The sequence below is a fragment of the Phoxinus phoxinus genome (assembly GCF_949152265.1).
Source record: "Phoxinus phoxinus genome assembly, chromosome: 14".
Lineage (NCBI taxonomy): Eukaryota > Metazoa > Chordata > Actinopteri > Cypriniformes > Leuciscidae > Phoxinus > Phoxinus phoxinus.
In genome coordinates this window covers 15,839,035-15,861,835 of record NC_136889.1, presented here as the reverse complement: position 1 = coordinate 15,861,835, position 22,801 = coordinate 15,839,035, and the positions used below count along the sequence as shown (strand labels likewise).

The 22,801-nt window shown below is 35.9% G+C and overlaps 1 protein-coding gene across 4 annotated transcripts in view; it reads left to right on the top strand.

Annotated features, from left to right (window-relative positions):
• The window catches only part of smap1 (small ArfGAP 1), a 105,144-nt gene that overhangs the window by 24,054 nt on the left and 58,289 nt on the right, over positions 1-22,801 (top strand). For 2 of the 4 annotated variants that reach the window (XM_079635037.1, XM_079635039.1), the window contains exons 3-6: positions 1,785-1,870; positions 6,941-7,016; positions 14,959-15,030; positions 17,695-17,775. In XM_079635037.1, the coding sequence (XP_079491163.1) occupies positions 1,785-1,870; positions 6,941-7,016; positions 14,959-15,030; positions 17,695-17,775 (315 nt within the window). The remainder of the gene's footprint in view (positions 1-1,784; positions 1,871-6,940; positions 7,017-14,958; positions 15,031-17,694; positions 17,776-22,801) is intronic. The other 2 variants (XM_079635038.1, XM_079635040.1) reach the window with 1 other exon arrangement.

Below are 22,801 nucleotides of genomic sequence, written 5' to 3'. Positions count from 1 at the left end.
CGATCCTTCAGAAATCATTCTAATATGCTGATTTTGTTCAAGAAACATTTCTTATTATTATCAATTTTGAGCAAACTGAAGTATTTATATTGCTAAAAAATATCCAATTCAAATAAATGCATTGTCATGTTTAATCAATTTAATGCATCCTTGCTGAATAAAAATATTGATTTATAAAAAAAATGTAAACTCTTACTAAAATTTGAATGGTAGTGTACATGATTTTTTTTGGCTTGCAAATGGAAACATTTTACTAGGGATGCAACTATATTGACCTTTTGCCAAAGTAATATTAATTTGTTGGCTAGCATACACGAGATTCTAATCAAATCTGCAAACCCTTTACATTTCAGATAGAATAGTTTGAAAAATATGTTTGTCATATTTGTGGTGGGGCCAGTGAATATCTGTACTACAGAAATTTTCACACCTGTATATAAACTTGCAACAACACGAGTATTACCGATAACACTGGGATGATGATGGATGATCGCTTTTGACTTTCGCTTTTAAATTTGCGAATGCGATCACACGTACTCTGTGTATATAGGCCTATAATCCGTAGGCATCATTGATATCACATGTACTCTGTTACACGGTGTACAGCCGAACACCGTGTAACACCGTCTACCGTAGCAAGCCTACTACTGGCCTGATCAAGCCAGCATAAAAGTCCTTGTAGAGCACTTCCTGAAGTTATGAGGCCATCTATTGTAGTGTGAGTGATGTCTCCATAACACACTGCTATTTCAGGTGCAAATAACCATCATTCAAATCACAGGTATATGTGTGTGTATTTGGAGGTCTCTGTGTGTTGGGCTGTAAAGAGCAGTGTGACTTGAAAGATTTATGAGATTTTAAGCAACCAAAAGGGAGTCTTGCATCTCCCCTTCGCATATTAATTGACATCTGGATGGATAATTAATTCTTGATGGGTAATTACTTGTCTGTTTTTCAGCATATACTCTTCCTTCACTCTGATCCATCATTCTCATATTAATCTGTCTCTGACAGACTTAGACGTACGTGACATTGAACTGATAATGCAAATACGTGTAATTTGTAAATGATCGAACAGTGGTTGAGTACAGGATTACACGGTTAATTAAAAATCAAGGCCATGAACTCGCACAGATGGCTGAGTTTGTAACCAGAGTTTTATTTTAAGCCTGTTTCAGGTGAAAGTTCATGTGTTTTACCGTTTTGCTTTATCAGGAAGTTATTATGAACTTTATTAGAAATTGGGATTTGTGGCATGAATTTTGCACGGTCGCCCTGGCGATTGTGCACATCGACCAATCAAATTCCATCGCTTCAAGAGATGAATGAGGTCACTCATTTATCCAGAGGTCATTGCAGTACTTTGACATTGAAAGGGAGAGATCGATTTAGCTTTTTTTAGGGATCCAAGCAGTATAATGAATAATCCCCCCAACCCACCCCCCCACCCTTAAATTATGCTAAGGGTCTTAATGTTGCACAGGTTTTACAGTTCACACTTGCATAGCAGACCTGATTCTTCATTAGTTTAACTTGAATTTATTTATTTATTTTATGTGAGTTGTGTGTTGTATTTTGTAGTTTATGTACTTTTAATAATGGAGAAAGACAAGTGTTCTAATAGAGTTGACAAAACTGTAAAAAAAAAAAAAAAAGGATGTGAATTAATTCTCAATCATTTTCAAAAAACATGATTTGCATTGTTTTTCATAAAGAAAACTACTTGGTTGGTTTATATGTATTTTCACCTGTTATTTCTTTGTTGTCTCTCTTTCTCTGTTTAGAGTGTGCAGAGCATGGGCAACACCAAGGCAAGACAGCTGTATGAAGCTCATCTCCCAGAAAACTTCAGACGGCCGCAAACTGACCAGTATCCTTGAGTCTATCTGTCTGTGTTTGTGTTTGTTTGTGTAATTCTGGTTGCTATATGCTCTAATTGCCTTTGCTAGTCAGTTGGTAAAAGTCAGCATCAACTTTCTAATCCGAGGTTGTTGTGTGGTACAAATGCTTTCTTGATCGTCTGGAGAGAATTGATATGATTAAAGTGAAAAATCCCTTTTCTTGGCTCTAGTAAAGACGAATTGCAGATTTGTAATATGCAAAGAACTGTTTATTTGTGAGTTCATGCAGAGTTTGTGGTGTCGCGTCCTACTCTTTACTTGCCGCTGCCAAATTCAAACAAACTATCAGATTCTGTAGCCAGCATTAGCAACTTTTCTCTTGTAAGCAACAGAGAAGGGTTTAGAGCATGTACTATGTAGCAGTGTAATTTACTGTTTTAAATGTAGTTCTACATATTGGAATGTCTTGCACATTGATAAATGAAGATATTCAATGTTTGATTGCCAAATACTTTTTTGAGGTATTTCCACAAATATATATGGCAAAATATTGCTCACAGTTCTTAAGCTTGCAATTGATGTTACATTTGAATTTGTTGTGGTTGGTACTATTGTAAAGGATGTGTGCCATTTCCCATAATAATAATTGTTCTCATCACCCACTACTCATAGTATTTGGTTAGGAAACTCAGGGACACGCAAGTGATTTTTGAACATTTCTATAATTGTGGCTTGAAGGCAGTTCTATAACAGTTCTTATAACAGAAAGGGAAGAAAACCATCAATAAATGAGGTCTATATAAAAAAAACTTATATATATAAAAGAAATCTGAATTAATTAATTTAACAGACTTTCCAAAGATAGCCTTGGTCTTCTGCTCCCAAAAATACTACTTATTTTCCACCATGAATATGCATGCATGAATATATATTCTTGTAGCTTAAGAGCTCTTTTTTTGTTGTCTTTGAGACATTCGATACCATTATGTTTTTTTGAGACATTTAGTTCCAGGTGATTAACTTTTGCATTACAGATTGTTCAGTCTTGAAAAGGGGGAAAGGATCTATCACTTTTTTTTTTACTTTATATGATAATTTTTATTTTATTTTACAGTAAGAAAAAAAAAACACTGTCATGGAACTGCACTGATTGTTTGCACAAATTAGCAAGATTCTTGGACATCATCTACTTTTAAAAAGTTTGGGGTCATTTAAGATTTCTTTTTTTTTTGGCAAGGATGCATTAAATTGATCAAAAGGATCAGAAATATTTTATTTTATATAAATAACTTTACTATTTCAAATAAACGTTCTTTGTTTTTAACTTTCTATTCATCAAAGAATCTTGAAAACAATTGATTAGTTTCAACAAAATATTAAGAGACACAACATTGATGATAATAAGAAATGTTTCTTTAGCACCAAATCAGCATTTTATAATGATTTCTGATGGATCATGTGACACTGAAGACTGAGTAATGATGCTTGAAAGTAATAATGCTTAAGCATCAGTTTTGCCATCACAGGAATAGATTACATTTTAAAATATTAATTTAAAACAGAAAACAGTTATTTAACATTTTAATTAGGGCTGTTAAACGATTACGTAATCGCGATTAATCGCATCCAACATAAAAGTTTGTGTTTACATAATAAATGTGTGTGTACTGTGTATAATTATTTTGTATATATAAATACACACACGTGCATGTATATATTTAAGAAAAATTTGTTATTTATATATAAAATATTTATATCTATATATAATATAAACTATATATAAATCTATATACAATATATGCATGCAAATATTTCTTAAATATATACAAGCATATGTGTGTATTTATTTATATATATATATATATATATATATATATATAATAATTATACACAGTACACACACATTTATTATGTAAACAAACTTTTATTTTGGATGCGATTAATCATTTAACAGCCCTATTTTTAATATTTCACAAAATGGTTTTACTGTATTTTTGATAAAAATAAATGCATAGATTTACCGACTCCAAACCTGTGAACAGTAGTGTATTAATAATTGCACAATTCTATGAGGTATTTCAGAATAAATAGGTGATACATTTTGATTTATAAATTTAATTTGCTAGTTCAGTTCTGTCACAAAGTATATACCGGTACACATATCATGAATATATATATATATATATATATATATATATATATATATATATATATAAACACAGTGCAGTTGGGAATTCCTGTTCTAATATTGGAGGATGTGTGAGAGTTTGGCAGGCAAAGCCTGTGTGACTTCACACCTCTGGCTCCAGAGATCCAGAGAAAACAGCTGCTGTTTTCAGCACATTCACAGACAGCTGAACTGAACAGGAAGTTCCTCATCTCTGAGGCCCGATAGGAAGTCTCTTCATGTCTCTCATCCCTCCGCCTCATCTCTCTTGCCTCGGGTATCCTCCTCCGTCCTATTTCACACCATCAGTCTAATTGGGTGTGTGTGGCGGCCAGGATAATTCCATATTCTCCTCATTGGCGCCTTCAGAAAGTCTAATTGAATTTCCCTGGCATCCGTGGCCCGTTATCAGCTCTCCTGCATTTGGTGTGGCTATGGAAATGGCTTCATTTGTATGCTGACCGATGAGGTACAATATTCTTAACCGTCAAAATGGATTAATCTGGACAGCAGAGGTGAGCTTCCTCCACAAACTGGCTTTGATGGAATTTGTTTTATCACAGGTGTGGTTTCTTCAGATGGAAATGCGGATCTTTTGTGCTCCAGTGTGGAGGTCTCTAACTCTCTCTCTCACCCTCTCTCACTTCCCACTTATCACCGCTTCTCTCTCTAATGGAAAAGTTGCTCGTGTTAATATAAACGTCAGATCAGCAGAGAGGAAATTTGAAGTTCTTTCTCTTTTGTTGCAGAGGTACCTTCATTTGGTGTGCTTGTGGATTCTTTGTTTCTTTCTCATTTTCCTGTGTGTGTTTTTAACTGCAAATATCTCATTTTCTTTCTCCTATTTATGCCAGCACTATTTTTTTTAATGCATCATCTTTCCTCCCGGTTTCTCTCTGTAACATTTGCATCATGTTCTATCTCAGCGTGATGCAACAAAGTATCTCTTGCATTTTAAGGAAGCCCTGCATAATTAAGTGTTCCTGAGGATTTTAATTAGCTGGTTCAGGTGTGTTTGATTAGGGTTTGAGCTGAACTTTGCAGGAAGGTAGATCTCCAGGAACATATGTTATGCTATGTTCATTCAAAAACAGTAGACTGAGCGCAACAGAATGGAAATGAATGTGTCTCCACTCGTTTTTTAAAATTAGGTGCTCTAAAGGGCATTTATGTAAAGATGCTTGAAAGATACTTCTCCAAGATGGATTTATGTGGTAAAACTGTCTAACAGCACAGCAAGCTGTCAGCATGTTAATTAAAGCAGTACTGCTATATGTATATACATTAGGGCTGTCAATGATAACATGTTAATGTATGCGATTAATTCAAGCTCCTTAACGCGTTAAAATAATTTGTATGCTATACCATGCTATACTCATGTTGCGTTTTCAGTGAATTATTAATGCCAGTGTGTGCTTTGCTTTAAAACACGAGCTCTGTCATATTCTGTGATTGTGTCTGAAGAGTGCGAGCCCTCACGCATCGCGCTGTGTGAAATGCAGACTGAACTGAATGTCAAAACATCCTACCGCTGTATGGCCAGATGATACGCAAACTACGTTTCTCATCTGGATAAAGCTAACCAGCGTTTCGCTAGTAAAGTTTTGATGGATGGAGGATTGCTATATCTTAAACATGGAATGTATTCCTCCTTGTCATTTTGTTTTGGGATGTATTTTGTTCAAGGAAGCATTCAATTGATCAGAAGTGACAGTAAAGACATTTATACTATGTTACAAAAGATTTATATTTAAAATAGATTCTGTTCTTTTGATCTTTCATCATAGAATCCTAAAAAAAAAACCACATCACTGAATTCACTAAAATATGAATCAGCACAACGGTTTTCAACATTGATAATAACAAATGTTTCTTGATCACCAAATCAGCATTTTAGAATGATTTCTGAAGGATCATGTGACACTGAAGTGAACACTGGAGTAATGATGCTAAAATTATGTTAATAACACTGTTTTATTTATTAAATAAATGCAGCTTTAGTGAACAAATGTTTCAACTCCAAGCTTTTGAAAGTTTGTGTATTTTAGCTCTTTTTTAAAATTATTATTATTATTATTTTTGTCACTCAGTGTACCACTTAAAATTCTTCCTTGACCACCAGGTTGAGAACCGCTGATCTTTTGTACTGAAGGCTTTTTCACAAGGCTTTAGCCACTCACTCCTGTTTTTTTTCTCTTTCTTGCATTATTTCTCTTCCTGCCACCTGCTTCTTCACCCTGATCCATATTTCATCAGATGCATTATTATATTGTGATAAGGGATTCATAAGAGTGTAAATCCAATAAAGCTGCATGAACCGGTCCTCTTAGCATTTACCTGTCACTGTATAATTTCGCACTGTTAACAAAGGGTGAGATTCGGGGAGCGTGTGTTTTGATTTCTGTTTGGCCCCAATCTGTGTGTGTGTTTGCTGTGAAAGGAAGTGTTTCTCTTTTTTCATATAGTTGTATTGAGTTTGTGGTCCAGGTGAGGTGTTGGTGCTCTGGTGTCTTTAATGATGTGGAGAGTTAACAGCCAGTCTGAGAGGGCCAGCATCTTTACTGCAGGAGTTACATTGTAGCTGAGCAAGATGCCAATTAAAGCTTTCTAGCCAAACGGAGATTTGCCATACCTGAGATTTAAAAACCACATCAAAAAGGACGTTTTGTGGCTTTCAGTCTATGTTTGTTTACTTTGAGGGCATATAAAAATGAGGTATGATGAAGTATACCCCATCAATCAGATGAAAAATGTGAGCCAAACCATTCCATGGGGTCTTCAACATTAGCTGACATCATCTTTCTTGATGTTTGTTACGACCTTCTCTCGGGTTACAGAGTGAATGCAAGCCAGGCTTTTTTAAACGCTGTGATGTTTAAAATGATTTGTGTTAGTTATAATAAGGCTTGAATTTTCCTTAGCAATGTTTCAGAACTGTGGAGTTCTTCATCAGGGACAAGTACGAGAGGAAGAAGTACTACGATAAAAACGCTGTCAATGGAGCCATTGTGAGTATCAACATGCACTCATCCACTGTTGCTATCAAACTTGTGTGTGTTGGTTAGGTGTGCACTGTTTTTTTTTTTCAGGTTCATGACCACATTATTTATAAATCCTCAGTTAGGTCACCTTAAAATTGTTTATTTACTAGATCTGTGGCAAAACAATCATGTATTAATATATTGTGTTTCCCCCACTACATTATTGCATTGATAGATCCTTTGCTTATTTTATTTTTTATGTGACTTAATATCTTAATATCACTTCCTATAGTTTAAGTTATAATCTTAATTTGTTTTCTCTATTTTGTATTTATTTATTTATTTAATCTATTTGTGAATTTATATCACTTCCTTCAGTTTAAAGTTTATATAAATAGTATCAGTTCTCTGAGGCACTGGACTGGACTGAAGTGAAGCGATCTGTGCGGCAAATTTTGAAACTGATCTTGCCGATTTGGTTGCTCATGCGTTTAGCAAAGTTGTGATTTTTATGTTGTGATGCACTGCAGGATATTGAATCGTAACATTGTATATAGTGAGCCAGCCTATAGTTTGCTGTATATTTTATGTATGGAAGGCCTGATTTTGGTGGCCAGTTGTTCTGATCATTGAGGCCTCAAATTCACATTACACAGCCTGGTGGGTTGCAGCTGTGCTTTATGTCCTGGAAATTGATTGACAGGAGCCGGCAGCCAATTAAAGCACTCTCACTCATGTTAAATTACTGTCTGTGATTTCCTCTTTTCCATGTGTTGACCAAATCTTTAAGAACGCCACAAAGAATAGTAATTGACCATCCTTAGCGTGCTGTGCAGGGCTTCAGTCTCATGATAATGCTTGAGGAGCTTAAGCAATCTAAACAAACAGCCTCCTTTTGGCCTTTTCTGATTGCTTTGGATCAGGAGAGACTGAAACATGGTTGCAGCGTGAAAGCTTTTCGATCAAACTCTGCAAGGCTGCCCTGTCCAATTACAGTTCTCTTTCTACTCAAGCCTACCCAAGAAGAGCTCTGCCTCTCTTCAACAGGCCCGTCTGAGCCAGCCAATTAAAGCCCCTGCCTGTAGAAACAGTCAGCCAATCAGATTTCAGCAGAGGTCAATGCGGTGGTGGGCAGCCGCTGATTGAGGAGTCATAAACCAGACATGTATACAAGCAGCATCAGTCTGTGTCAGAGAAACAAAGAAAAAACAGTTACGGAAGATTAATTAAAATTCAATACTAAAATGAAAAATAGTGGCGTGTTGTGCGCTGCACTGTAAAGTTGAGGCACTGCCTGAAGAAAGACTGTGATTCCAGGTCGTCCTCGTTCACCCACTCTGCCAACGGCTTTTAAATGCAAATAAGTGATTAAAAACAACTCGTTATCAGTTTAAGGCATTTTGCTTAGTGTGAGGAGGGGGGTCTGGATGAGAGAGAGTGAAGAAGAGAATGAGAAGCTGAGAGAGAACAGTCACATTTGATATGAACACAGAAGCAGATTTTTATATATGACCGACTTCTTTGCCCTTGTGTGTTTAAAATGTATCATGTTTAAAAACTGGTTTTGGTTTGTGTTGTTAATGTTAACTAAAACTATTTAAAAAAATGTTTTAATTGAAATGTAGCTTAAACAAAATATAATATAATATGAATATCAGATTTTAAAAAACATGGCAGCATTTTTAATTTTCTTTTAAAGTTTTGTTGAAGTACTGCAATTGTTAAAACTAATGCCTTCCATTTGCGTTATTGTAGTCATCCCAGTAGTCCTGTAGCGGAGAACAGCTTACACAATAGTGTACTAATTAAATTTACCTCATCAGAATCCTGGTTTATAAGCACAAGTTCCGGCTTTGACAAAAGGGTGTAACTGAAGCCGTTCCGAATCATCATGCACTTTATTTACCCGTCACCGTCTAACCTGCCTAGGCTAGAAGGTAAACATTTAAGCAACACTATTTAACAAAGCTTAAAATTCTGTCATTATTTACTCAGCTTTATTTAATTCCAAACCCATATGACAGACTTTCTTAAAGCACAATAGAAGATATTAACAAATGTCAGTGCTGTTTTCTTCCATGTCATATAAATTGAGCCTTTAATGCTGTCAGAAGTTCGGTTATGTTATACTAGTTAATTTATCACTTGCGTTACTATTCTAAAGTTTAGTAATGTTTGAGAAATAAGTCTCTTATGCTTATCAAGGCTGCATTTTTTATTTATTTATAAAAAAATACAGTAAAAAACAATAATACTGTGAAATGTTATTAGAATAAAAAAAAATGTCTCTGTTGATTTCATTTTCAGCATAATTACTCCAGTCTTCAGTCACATGATCCTTCAGAAATCGTATTATTATCAATGTAAAAAAAAAATAGATGTGATGCTTAATATTGTTGTGGAAAGCATGATACTTTTTTTTGACGATTTTCGAAGAAAATAATTCAAAAGAACAGCATTTATTTGAAATAGAAATATTTATATAATGTAATATAATTGTCATTACTCTAATTTTTTAACTTTTGAGTGGTATTTTTGTGTCTCCGCTCCAGTGAGTCCACTAGCCCCAGTGATGTCTTTTAAGTCTCATCATGTGACTCTGACTCTAATCCTGAGATGGAGGCATCTGATGAGCAGCTAGGCCAAAAAAATAGAAAGAAAAGAAATCAATAGTTGCTTGCTTCCAGCCCAGGCGGAGAGAAATGCAATATTGCAGCCTTTCCTTGCTTCAATTACTAAAACAAGCTCAAGAGAGTCTAACGGACCATCCCTCGCTTTCCTTCTCCTTGTCTTCCTGTCTCGTGGCAGTAATGAAAGTTCTGCGTGTTCTTCTGTGGCAGTAGATGGGGAATAAATGTGTCTTATTGAAAGCCTTATCTCCAGTCAGCGTGCTGAAGTCATGTTCCCTCCCTGCTGATTCGCACCATTTAAATGATTGTGTGCGTGAAGCCAACAGCGAAGCGGAACCTCAGAAAATAAATGTCCCAGGATATTAAGCGTCCTGCACTTCCTTGTTTTGTTTTGATGATTTCAAAGCATGTTGTTTTTTTTTGCATGCTTTTTTCATTATTTTGATCAAAGTGTTTCCGAAGCCATGGAAAATGCGCAAAATGAAGAATCTCAGTGGGCCGTTTTAATATCAAGAACAGAATATATAAAAGACGACAGGAATATGAACATCACAGGCTCAGCTCTGCTATGGTAAATGTAACTTGATTTTTTTTTGTGTGTGTGTGAAAACTGTCAGTTTCCCCACGCCACAGAACTGTCTGTGTGAGCGTGAATGTGTGAGTGAGATATCAGAGCGTAACTAATAATAGCTTCAGCCTTCCGCACCCAGCGATTGGACAATTCTCATACTTCTCACTGTCTCTTCTCACTGCAGTCATCTAAGCCTTATTCAGCCCCAAGTGACCTGGCCTGCTTGGCCGTTTGCACTGCATTATGGGGCATTTAGCTGTTCGCTCCTTCTATTACTCCCCCAGCTAGAAAGCTGGAGTTTGGACCTCACATCGATGCTGTTACTTCTTTGAGAGGATGGGAGTCTTCACGCCTTCGGCTGCATTTAGATGGAGATGGGTTCTCTCTTCACACTCCAGGCTGATTGCTGTCTCTGCTTATTGACCGCCTCTCTTCATCTCCTCCTGCTTCCCGTTCTGGACTTATTTCCCCAGACGGGCACGCTGGTATTAAAGGGATTGGGGGAGAAGAGGAGTATTGTGTGGTATTATTTAATGGCTCTCTAATGAATATGGACCCATGCTGCTGTGGAGCCTAGTGGTGATGCTAACCCAATGAAAGCAGATTATGAGGGGCATCCATCAGCAGGTAATGAACCGGTCCGGACAGTTCTGTGCTAACTCGCGCTGTAATGGACCCTACTTGTTCAGCTTGGGCTCTGTGGACGCTTGCTGCTGACAACACTTCTTCCATACTGGGACAAAGGGAAAGTCATTCGTCTTCTTGTCCGTTCCTCTTCCTGAAAACTCCCTCGCCAACGTCACTTGCTTCAAAGGAATATTCCAGGTTTAATACAACTTAAGCTCAACCGACAACATTTGTGGCATTATGTTGAAAACCATATAAATAAATAAAAGGAGGTTATTGTGAAGCACCTAGAATGCTGTTATGGCATTAATGTGAAGCTTATAATGGTATAAAAAAACACTTTTTAAAAATGTTTGTTAAATATGCATTATTTTTTGTGTTAAAACGTATTAATTTAGCTGTAAAGTAGTAATTCTTAGGTATATGGTGTAATGTTGTCATAGCAAGTCGTTAAATTTGACGTAATGTTTCACAGACTTGTTCGGTTAACAATTTTTAACTCTAAGATCATGTTAACACATTGTTTAAAATACGTGGATATACTTTTATAAACTGACTAACGTTTAAAATGTTTGTAATCAACATTATGCCACAAATGCTGTCTGTTGATCTTAAATAAGCCAAACATGATAGAAAAAAATTGCTACACAATTACTATTTTTGCTATGTTTGAAGTGTGCATCAATAAAAACCTAAAAGTGAATCAAAATCAAATGAAATCAAAATTGGAGTTTTGTGGGCTTTAGTCCCGTTCTGTTAGCTTTGAAACCACCAATATTAAGAATGCTACTACAATAATTTTTTCCTGTCAATTAACCTATCATATTTTATTTTTATTCTAGTAGTTCATTACCCCAACCTCCAATAAATCTATCAATTATTTTTTGATTAGATTAATCCTTAGGTTAACTTACCAATAAATAACCATAACTTCTGCCATTTGTTTTCTGTTTTATTCAAACGTTTTCTCATAAAAATTCTTAAAACATAAAAAAAAAATCCAGCATTAAAAAAAAAACTTACGAAGGCAAAGAGCCGAAACGTTTGTATAATCTCTCCTCTTTGTAACAAATAAAGTATTCATAGAGTGCAGACCATTTTTTGCATTTTTGTACTGATATATAGGTCTCAGCACCTAATTACCTGGGAGAGCGCCGTGAGTGTTTTGATTTTTAATTTTCTCACCCATGCTCTTTTCCATATTAGTGATGTCCAGGTCATGAATGAATCATTCTTTTGTCCTTTGTTTGTTTTGTGAACTCGTTGAACCAAATTGGACTGAACCGTCTGAAACAGTTTGCGGCTCAAGGCAGAACAGATCTGCAGGTTACTCAGTCAAAATGTACTTTTGAGCGTGCTTGCTAGTCACACACACAAAATGATCCAAATATCCAGAACTATGATCCTATAATGCTTCATTTTTTTCTTAACTCATTCTTTCTGACTTATCCGACTGAGAACTGTCTGCTGAGAGTTTCATAACGGGGGCAAAATGTATGTTTGTGATGTTTTTTGCAGAAAAGCATAAAGTATAACAAATGAAACGTTTGGAAATATAACAGTGATCTCTATGATATGACAGTCTCTCTAGTCAAGAGTTGGTAGATGGTTACAGTAGTTCTCAAATCACCAGTACACTAAACTGATAAAACGGTTCAGACTCTGACATGTCTGCGAAAAACCGATTTGGTGCAGGTACGAGCATGCATAAACCGAGCAGTTGACTAGAATGAGGGGGCAAAATTAAATATACCGGTAGTTGTATTGCGTTTATATATGTACATATCATTGCATGATTACGGAAATAAATCAGTGATTCGATATCTTGAACCAGTACATTGAAGTGAATTGTCTGAAAGAACCAGTTCGCAGAAAAGAACCAGACTTCCCTTTCTTCCTTTTTTTCCCTTTTTTCCCCTCCCTCTTTTCCCTTTTTTCCCCTCCCTCTGTCTAGTAGGGATTGGATTAAGAACCTTGGCCCTGACCCATCCATATCTCTCCCTTCTCTCTTTTTCACCCAAGAGAAAGAGGCTTTGTGGGACTCTGTGAAGGGGCAGGGCCATCAATGAAAAGGGGGCACAGTGAGGGAAAAGGGAGAAGACAACAAAAAGAAAGTGTGTGTCAAGGGCTTGATCAATATCATTCGATGCTTGGAAGATATTATAACAGGTGATCTTGAATTACCAAAAAAACGCTTTGTATTAAGAAAACATAAACACGAGGGTGATTTTAATTTTAAAGCGGTTTGACTTCACATTTTCTGTGAAAGTTTTTTTTTTTTTTGGCAGGTGACTCAAACCTGTATTTCTACATATTTGAGCATGTGGCTGTGCAGGTTAATTTGTTTATATATACATGCAGTGCAAGAGGGATTACTATTCATGTTGAGAGTAGGGGTGTGTGATATTGACAAATTATATCTCGATATTATCAGGGATTTTATCGCTGACAATATTTTGCTCAGTGTGTTGGTACCTTGACAGGATTAGGAGGACTGCCTTGGACAGCTGACTCTCAAAGCTTTTGATATGCTATGTGGTGGTCAGTTCGCCGCAGTGACGAATCATCTTTTTTCAATAAGTTTAAAAAAAATGTTTTTACCATTTGATTACATCATTTTTAATGATGTAATGAATAAATTCAATTTAATTCACATGCACGCTTACCGACTACATCACATAGTGTATGCGTGTACTCTCTAGGTGTGTTTTTGTAAAGTGAGGGACATACTCGATAATGTCACACACCGTTAAAACAACATTCACTATATTATTGTAGACAATATATATATATATATCGCACACCCCTAGTTGAGAGCACATATTAAGTTAAGTTTCAGACATGACTTAATTATAAGTCAAAAGGCATCACTTGCTGGCTTGCAGTTCTCACTCTCCTTGTTGAACATCAGCTGCTATGCCTTTTTGTTATTTTTGCTTTCATAACTAAACCACGTCAATGTGATTTTATGTTTCAAATTGCGCTCTGTTCTTTTCAAAATAAAGTAAAAATATAAGGCCATGCAGTTCTATAATACAAGCAGTATTTGAACCACTTTAGGTTTTTTGTCATATTACAAACGATGCTCATCTACCCCAGACAATACAATTCTTAATGAAACTGAAAATAGAAATCCATATTATTGAACTTGGCTGAGCTTTTGATACGTATATGTAAACGTATATGAGCAGACTTTTCAAACATCATTTGTCTGATTGATGCAGTTATTTGCAGTGACTACACTTGTGAGTTCATTCTATTGATTTGAGGCAGTCTTGGCTATGCAGATTGACAGGCTGACTGCAGATTCGGCAGATGGACTCACTTATGGAGTCTGTTGGAACATCTGGAAAAGTCTGGGCTATTTTTAACCAAAAAAAGTGTCCTTGATGATCGATGTGACTGCTTATGCAACTAGATCAAGATACGTGGATCCTTTTCCTGATTTGTATATTTGTGCAGCCTATTTAAATGTGGAATTTTTGTCTTGTTTTCCAGTTCAAATATCTAAACAACATTTAAAACAAGGTAAATTCACTTGAAGTAAAACTGCATACGTTAAATATATCGTGAACTAAATTCTTAGCCCTTTGGCAAATCGTTTTTTTTTTTTTTTTTGCTTTTTAAGCATACATCTTATTGAGGTTTACATGTGAAAATAATGCCAGTGGGGAAACAAAAACTTATTTTCTCAAGATGTATGCTCTGAAAACAACTCAAGCAGTTTTGCTTTACGAGTGACTGTTGTTTTAATGATGTTTAAATATTTTTACTTACACAGAAGTTCTACTGAGTTGTTACATTTTGTGTGTGTGTATCAGTATATACATTTTGCTTTTCCAAGTCTCCCACAGGCTGAATAATTATTCACTGTATAGTGATTGCTGCAGCCTATTAATTTTAGATGTCTCTCTCTCCGCTCTTTTTATTCCACATTCTCTCTCTCTCTCTCTCTCTCTCTCTCTCTCTCTCTCTCTCTCTCTCTCTCTCTCTCTCTCTCTCTCTCTCTCTCTCTCTCTCTCTCTCTCTCTCTCTCTCTCTCTCTCTCTCTCTCTCTCTCTCTCTCTCTCTCTCTCTCGCTTTCAATTGCTTTCTTTTACCCTCTCGTCCTCTTTCTTTCTCCTCTGCTCTGCTCCTGCAGAAGTCCTCTGATGCTGCTTTGCCCTCAGTATCGCCTCCTCCTTCGCAAGCAGCTGAGAAAAGTAAACTGGAGGTACTGTACTGTAGTCTTGTGCTTCTCTGTGCTGTGCTTGTGCTGTGCATTCTGGCTGCTTCCCAATTTGCATGCTTTCCATCCTAAATAGTTTGCAAGTTTAGAATTATTACATTCCAAATTATTTAAGTACTTAATGTGCTTCCATAGAACCTAAAAACAAAGTCCCTGTCTGGTAGCTTTGAATCCATCTATATGCACTAACTTGACACATTTAGCTTTTAGCTGGAAGAAAACGAGCTAGAAAAATCGGTGTTGTACTAAGATCTATTGTTTACTGGCTATGATGCAATTTTTTGAGGTGATATTTCATCACAAAGCTATCTTTACTACATACCGGTACTCTGAACGCACTTTTAAATCACCAACAAAGTAGTATGCGAATTGGGACAGCCCTTTTTGTGCTGTTAATCAATCAATGTTCTATCTATGAATAATGTGTCACGCAATCTCCATGTCCAGCTTGGTTTGTTGGTTAGTGCTAGGCTAGCACATCTTAGCTGGTCAATTTGGTCAGCCAGCATGTTTGGTTAGGATAGTTTGGCAACAGCATAGAAGCACCAAAATATGTTGGTGGCCATTATTATTCTAAATAATATATATTATATGTAAGCTGTAACAACAATTAATTTATTATAAAATTATAATAACTATTATTGTATAAATTATAAGTAATCTTATAATATCTAAGAATTATTTTTAAAATCATATATCAGTTCTATTTAATTTCCTACTGCTACAATTTCACAATCTATTTGTAAAATGGAGCATGTAAAGCGGATGTAATTGCTCAACCAGAACCGTCTGACTATTGACAAGTTAGCAACAGATTATATAACAGCCTGTAAGAACGATAATTTAAACCAAACAAAGGAGAAGATGAAAGAACCTATAGAAATCACACTGACGGGTTCACATCCATTGTTAAAAAGTGCTGTGGTTGTATTTGAGTGTGTGTGTGTGGAGTCGGATGCCTCTGTGCTCTGCTGTGGAAAGGAATCGATAGCACAGCTCTGGCAGCATGCAGAGGGGAAATAGAATAATCAATGGGCCCATAAAGAGCTCCAAACGGCCAATCCGCACCTCTCCTCTAGGCCTGTTCTCCATTTGTTCCTTCTGCTGGTAATCATAGTGCCAGTCAGACACACCACCACGACTGCAGAAAACCCACTCTGATCCTTTACTCCCACACCTGAACCAGCCTCTCGCTCAGTGTTTTTGCAGCAGCAATTGATTTGCGCTGAGAGAAAAGGAGGGCTGATACTGATAGCTCGATATCAAGGCCAAACCTTTATGATGCAATTGTTTGGCTTCGCCATAGTGTTGGGAGTTGTAAACTGTATATGGTGTTTCTTCAACCCCAGGCACTTGTTCCCAGAACTTGAAATTTACACACACACAAAAAGTGTAATTATGTATACATGTTATCTCTTAAACAAAAAAAATCATAATACTAATTTTGTTTGTGAACATGTTAAAAACTTAGATATTTAAATTATTTGTTTATTTGACTTTGTTTATATGATCAATTTTGTTCAAATTATTTTTATTTTAATTATCAATTTTCAAAAATGATGACTGTTGTTGTGGAATCATTTCCATCTTGGCAAGCAATTTTGCTAGGAGTTAGTGCACTTGGTTTCCGAGGACAGAATGGTGTCGGTAAAGGGGATGTGTGAGATAAAAAAAAAGAAAAAAGAAAAATCGAGGTTGTAAAATTATATTTAATCTATTTAAAAGATACATAAAATGCTCACTTTAAATTAGCCTTAACAACCAAAAAAATTCTCCCATTCAATTTCAAATTTACCATTACTTTTTTTTCTAGCTGTGCACTTTCGTTCGTTCCTCAGAAGCCCAAACTTAATTTGCAAATCAGTTAAATCATGTAACCTGTGTCTATTGTAAAGTAGGATGTGCTTGATATTAAATATAGGGCAGGCAATGTTTTTTTAACATTTAACAATGAGTTAAAACTCTCTTCACATTCTGATAGCAATCAATCAAGTGGTCTAAATATATATAAAAAAATGTACAAAATAATGTCTTCTGTGGATGACTCAGGACCAAAACATTTTAATCCAATCATTGCATTTGGTCCGATTGTAATAATAGTATGTCCAACCTGCCTGATGTAGGCATCTCACAACAGTTTTCCAGCATCCCTCCGCCACCCCAAATCCTCACTCTCGGCTGGTTTCTATCCCAGCCAGGAATATTGGGGGGAGTACGCCGGGTTCGGGCCAAATTTCAAGCTCGAAGCCCTCCTTTTGTACAGCATGCCTAATATGCATAATCTTCCACTACAAAAATATGATCAGAAACGGTACATAAATTGAGATGTGGTGAAAAGGACACTGTGAAGGTCATCTCTGTCAATATGACAAAGTTTTTCTGTGATGTTCCCATAGTTGTAGAAAACTAAATTTACAGCATGTGTGTTTTAAGCTTTGGTACCCATATTTAAGCTGTCAAAGTACAGTCCTCAAAGCAAAATGGTAAGCCTTGTGCCCTAAAGTCACCTCAGGCTTGTGGCCGACTCAACTTTTTCTCCATGTTCAATTTCGTGTGTGTGTGTATGCGTGATGTGTTTGTGTCTATGTCCTGTCTCTGAGTGCAGTTTATCCTGACACATTATATTTTCTGTTCCTCATTCTGACACAGAAAGAGAGAGAGAAGAAAAAGGAGGAGAAGAAGAGGGAAAAGGACACAGATAAAGGGAACAAGCCGGCAGTTTTTGAGAAGGTAATCAACCACATTAGTGACCAAATCGATACCTTTTTAATAAGAGGTGTGTTTTTGAATCATTTTACGTCGTTCTGTTTGAAAAGCAGGCAGGTACCTGATACTCCTGGGCTCCTTAAATATGATCCCAGTGGGAAAAGGCTTTACAAATATGAATTATTTGATTCTCTGGTTTTCTTGATTTCCAATGCTTGCATTTTTGGCAAAACTGAGTTTTTGAGAATCACACATGAGTGGGACAGTGTACAGTCACCATAAGGAAGATCACAGTCCCGTCTCTCGTGAGATCAAACACTCTGGGCACTTGAGTTTAATTTGTCTTGCATATTCATATGTCTCTTTGCAGGAAATTAGTTCCCTGGAATCTCTGGGTTCATTTTAGTTAAAAACCTCATGTGGAGGATTGTGGATTTAAAGGACAAGTTCGGTATTTTACACTTAAAGCCCTGTTTTCAGATAGTTTCTGATGAAATAGAATGGTTAAGATTGAAATTTGGACACATGCTGCTGGCCCGATAATTTTCGGTTTCTGTGGTTCGTTTTCCTCCACAATGGCTGCATAGGTGCACTGGAATTATCCTTCCTAAAACGCATTCAACTTTCGTTTACAAAGACGTTAAACTCACCGAGTGGTTCTATTTCATCAGAAACGATCTGAAAACAGGGCTTTAAGTGTAAAATACAGAACTTGTCCTTTAAGGTGGTGTGAATATGAAATAGCTGAGAAACTTAATGCGAATAAAGTCATGTAGACAGTGGCGTTTCTGGTGCTGAAATCACATTGACATTAATATTATTTATTCAAATTTCAAATTTAGTTTGCATGTTTTCTTTGTGGCTAGAATGAGGTTGAGTTGACAAAGGTGTGTTGCATTGATACTAAATAGATCCCAGGGCATTTGTAGAAAAGTATGTAACAAAGTTAACATTTACCAAATTTGACCTTTTTACCATTTGACTGCTTTGTAAAGACTGATTGGAAATCATGAGATTGATCACAATTATTTTATTTAGCATATCATTTTGTGATTTAAAAGAAAAATATAAATAAAATATAATATAATAATATATTTATCATACACTTATATTTATATATACACACAGTAAACATTACAAATAAAAAATTAGGGGTCGAGAAGGTCTTAAAAAAAAAATTTGGCGAAAGAACTCTCTTCTGCTCACCAATACTACATTTTATTTGATCAAAAATTCAGTAAAACTTGTGAAATATTACAATTTAAAATAACCTTTCTATTTTAATATTTTAAAGTGTATTGTATTTCTGTGATGGCAAAGTTGAAATTTCATTATCATTGTTCCGGTCTTCAGTGTCACGTGATCCTTCGGAAATCATTCTAATATGCCGATTTGGTTCTGAAGAAACAATTCTTATTATTATCAATGTTGAAAACCATTATGCTGCTTACTATTTTGTGAAAATGGCGATATAAATTTCAACGGTTAATTTTCACAATTTAAAGTGTCCTTGCTTCATTAATTTTTTTTAAACAAAAAAGAAATCTTATTGACCCTAAAATTTTGACCAGTGTTGTGTGTGTGTATACTGTATATGATGCATTATTGTTTAGGTTTTATTATAAATTATTTTGTCAAAAGAATAGCGTAATCAAAAAAATGATTAAATTGCCACCACATGGATACTTTTGGCATTCAGAAATTTAAGTTTACATTTTTCAAGCTTTAGGTTTTCGCATATATATATATATATTTTGAGATGTATATATATATATATATATATATATATATATATATATATATATATATATATATATATATATATATATATATATATATAATATCTCAAAATAAGTAAATATAAATTGAATGCAATTGCCCGCACGGAAACGACCACACTGCTGTTCATTTTACAGACAAACCACCGAGTGTCTGATCTCTAGTGCTTTGAGCGGTATCGAGCGGGTTTCTTCTGCGCCAGTGGACACGTAGAGTAACAGATATTGCAGGCTTGACTTCATCTCTCTGTACTGCAGAGAATGTTGAGCAAACAAGCAAACACTTCATAGATGTGCTGAAATAGCCACAGCAGCAATAATTTACATTTTTCGTCTAGTCGACAGTGCACATTCACATCTCTGCAGCACAAGAAAAAAAAAAAAAACATGAACAGGCATCTTACATTTGTACTTGTGTAATGATCCTCTCACTCCAGGCACCTTGCTTTCCTTCAGGCTACACTTCATAACCACTCGCAGTCACACACACCTTCCCCTCCCCTGAAGCGCAGTTTGGGGTCATCTGGGATTGTAACGCAGAAAACAAACGCAGGGAAAAAAGGGATATGAAATTGGCAGTCGAGTGTGAGAGGAAAAAAAGAGTGTGTGAGGCTTTTGGGAATGTGTATTATTGTCGTCTAGCAGTCAGAGAGCACAATGGTGGTATTTGATTGACAGGCAGTAGTGTGAGGCTGGGTGGCCATGAGTGAGAGTGGAGAAAGAGTCACGGAGAGGGCAGAGTGCTGTGCTTTTTCTTCAGTAGTGTCTCGCACTCTTACTCGCTCTCTCTGTATGGCTCCTTATCCTTCATGCTCTGTTGTCCTGCACAAGTGGCTCTGAACTAGGAGTATGCAAAACTAGATGATAGGTTGTCTAAATGGCTAGTTAACTGTTGTCTTAGGGTGTTTTTACCTGGGCACGATTGCTGTGGTCTGAGTCCGAGCGCGATTGTTCCCAGTAAAAATTCGAACCATACCGATCTCCACCCACGGTTCATCTTAAATCTGACGACGCATCTATAATATGGTTTGTTGAAAATAGCAACGAGTAAAACAAACAGACAGACAGAGTTAGGCTAATGTATGTTTCTGTCGATGGATAGGCATTCTGGCTTCCACTAAACTGTGTTCAATGCGAGTGACGTGTGTTCTAATATGACCAGTCATTTCCTCTGTTTCCTCCTCATTGCTTTTAGTGTTTAAGCAAAAATTTGTATTTAAGCCTTGCCAATTTAAACATACAAGCTCAAGAAGTTGCAAAGGAGAACTCATCTTACGTGCTGTGAGAAGATTTGTGTGCGCACTCATCCGAAGCATGCACAGGGCAAGCCTTGTCAGACAGCGTGCAAATATTGATTTCTTTTTCAAGTCTTGCGCTTGAATGGACAAATTCATACACAAGTTATGTTTAACATCCCTGTCTTGGCAATTATCCTAGCAAACATTGTAGGTTATGTCTGAAGTGAACGTAAACAGTCGAGAAAGACAACGCATGTGATGTGTACAGTATCAGTGTACTGGATCCATTGTATTAAAGTGACAGCAACCTAAAATTACTGTCTGTGTTTTCAATGTTAATCAAACAACAAAAGACAAGAAATAACTCACTGCTCTTAATTGAATAGCTTTTATAACTTTAATAATGATTCATCTTTAATTTATACAGTGAAGATTGTGTGCAGTGTTATTTTACATTTGATTACCAGGGTTCGTACAAGATGCTTAAAGTGCTTGAATTTGACTTTTTGAAAAGTAGGTCTTGGAAAACCTTTCAAAACAGTCATTTATGAAAAGTGCTTGAATAATTGAAAGACTATATATATGAAATTAGTGTTAAATTTTTTTTGACGATAGACATTATTTTCATGCAAAATTAACGCTACAGCCGGACTTATTTTGAAATAAAGACATTTTGCATGGCTATGAGCGTGATATTGCTCATATAAATGTCCAGGTCATTCTTCGTGTCAATCATATATTCATGAAAAAAATTCAGTTTGAATGAGGAAAGTGATGTCTTTGTCATAGTCCTTTCAATTGTTAAAGTTGCAACAGTCAGTGCATCCTTTGCATGTGCTGCACTTTATTATTATATTTGTATTTATCTTTTTAAATTTTTAAGAATTTGAAAGATAATAAAGATCTTGTTTGATATGTGGGATCTCTGATTGTAGTCCTTGAAAACCCCAAAAAGTAGTGCTTCTAGTCCTTGGAAGTCCTGGAATTTCATTTTACAGTGTCTGGACGAACCCTGGATTACTTATTGCAATCTTTTAACGATTAATCGTGCAGCTCTACATTCAATCAGACCTACAGGTAATCTTTGGTTCGGTATCCCGGTGTGCTCCTGGTCCTCCTGAACGCTTCCATTTGAACAATTTTTCATGGGAACTGTTACCCGTTTCGAACTAAACTGCCAGTGTTAAAGCACCCTTAAGAAAAGACTGTGTAATCATGCTGATTTCATATTTATAATTCAGTTTTTTAAAGGGGCAGCTGTATTGAACATATCGAGATGGATTTTTTTACACAGTATAGCAGTTTTAGGCTATTTTGTGTGGTTGCTACTTTTCCAAGAGGGTTTTAGCAAAGTGTCTTTATAGAGTGTAACAGTCAGATTCCATAAGTAAAAATCCTTTTCATTTTCTCCATAGCTGAATTGATTTGAATGATAACTTATTGACCTTTGTAGACGGACCAACTATGAGCTATTAGTATTAGATTGTCATTTGTAATGCTTTGTTGGATCGTAGTTCTTTCATCCTTGTCCATCTTGTACCTTTGTCTTTTTGTCAGATTTTTTTAATACTTTTTTTTGTTGTTGCTTCAAATCAACCTTACTTTGTAGCTGGTTGGTTTGGTTCATGGCTTATAACTCTAACAAAGACTTTAAAAAAAATGTGGAAAAATGAATGGGAAACCAAGGCCTCTAAAAAGTGGACAGGTACTGCTGATCAAATCAGAATTTAGAGTCATAAATATGAGTCATAATTGACCATTGTGTAAGTACAAGTGTTTTTTCCATTAGTTTAACACGCACTGGACAGTTTATTTTATTATTATTTGCCTTATTACAAAGTTACAGATAATTTGCACTAAAATACTGTAGAGTTTGGTTCGATGAACAGCCTTTGTAGTCAGCTAAAATGGACATGACAAATGTTTTCTTTTTTAAATGTTGTATATTTTGCTGTCCTAGCTGTGCACCATTATATGATTAGTTGCATTTTGTTATTTGCATTTAAGATTTGCATGCTTCAGAACCAACCTGCA